Source organism: Bison bison, unplaced genomic scaffold (assembly GCF_000754665.1).
Source record: "Bison bison bison isolate TAMUID 2011002044 unplaced genomic scaffold, Bison_UMD1.0 scf7180017864285, whole genome shotgun sequence".
In the NCBI taxonomy this organism is placed as follows: domain Eukaryota; kingdom Metazoa; phylum Chordata; class Mammalia; order Artiodactyla; family Bovidae; genus Bison; species Bison bison.
Window position 1 is genome coordinate 1,964,894 of NW_011494857.1, and position 744 is coordinate 1,965,637.

General features: G+C 67.5%; 1 protein-coding gene across 1 annotated transcript in view; it reads right to left on the reverse strand.

The window, feature by feature from the left end:
* LRRC4B (leucine rich repeat containing 4B) overlaps positions 1-744 on the reverse strand; it is a 27,191-nt gene that overhangs the window by 3,418 nt on the left and 23,029 nt on the right. The window contains exon 3 of the mRNA XM_010849731.1: positions 11-744. This exon is cut by the window's right edge and continues 21 nt beyond it. Within this exon, the coding sequence (XP_010848033.1) occupies positions 11-744 (734 nt within the window). The remainder of the gene's footprint in view (positions 1-10) is intronic.

Consider the following 744-nt stretch of genomic DNA (forward strand, 5'->3'; position numbering starts at 1 on the left):
CTGCAGTCACCGCCGCCGCCCGCGCTGCCGGCACTTCCAGCCGCCACGGGGTCCACGGCCGAGACGTTGAGTGTGGCCGAGGCTGTGGTGTTGCCGGCCGAGTTCGTCACCATGCAGGTATACTGGCCCGTGTCCTGCACAGTGACGTTGGTGAAGTTGAGCGTGCCGTCATGGAGGACGGAGATGCGCACGCGGTACGAGCCGTGGGTCATGAGGGTGCCGTTGGGCGTCAGCCAGTTGACGGAGGTCATGGACGTGCCCGTGCGGCACTTGAGCTCGGCGGCCATGCCCTCGGTGACGTTGAGGTCCGTGGGCGGCTCCACGATGACCGGCGCGTAGCAGGTGAAGTGCGACTGGTCCAGCTCACCGATGTAGCGCCCTTTGAGGCCGGCGGGCGCGTGGCAGCGCGCGCAGCACGTCGTGTTGCTGGGCACCGTCTCCTTGAGCCACCAGCTGAGCCACAGCACGTCGCAGTTGCAGTGCCAGGGGTTGTGGTTGAGGTGGACGCGCTCCAGGCGGTGCAGGGGCGTGAAGAGGTCGTGGGGCAGCGACATCAGGTTGTTGTGGGACAGGTTGAGCTCCTCCAGCGACTTGAGGTCGTCGAAGGCGTTGCGCTCGATGGTGGCCACCTGGGCGTGCATCAGCCACAGCTTGCGCAGGCTGGTCAGGCCCTGGAAGGAGCCCGGGCGGATGAGGTCCAGCCGGTTGCCAGACAGCTCCAGCTCCTCCAGGCGCACCAGGGCC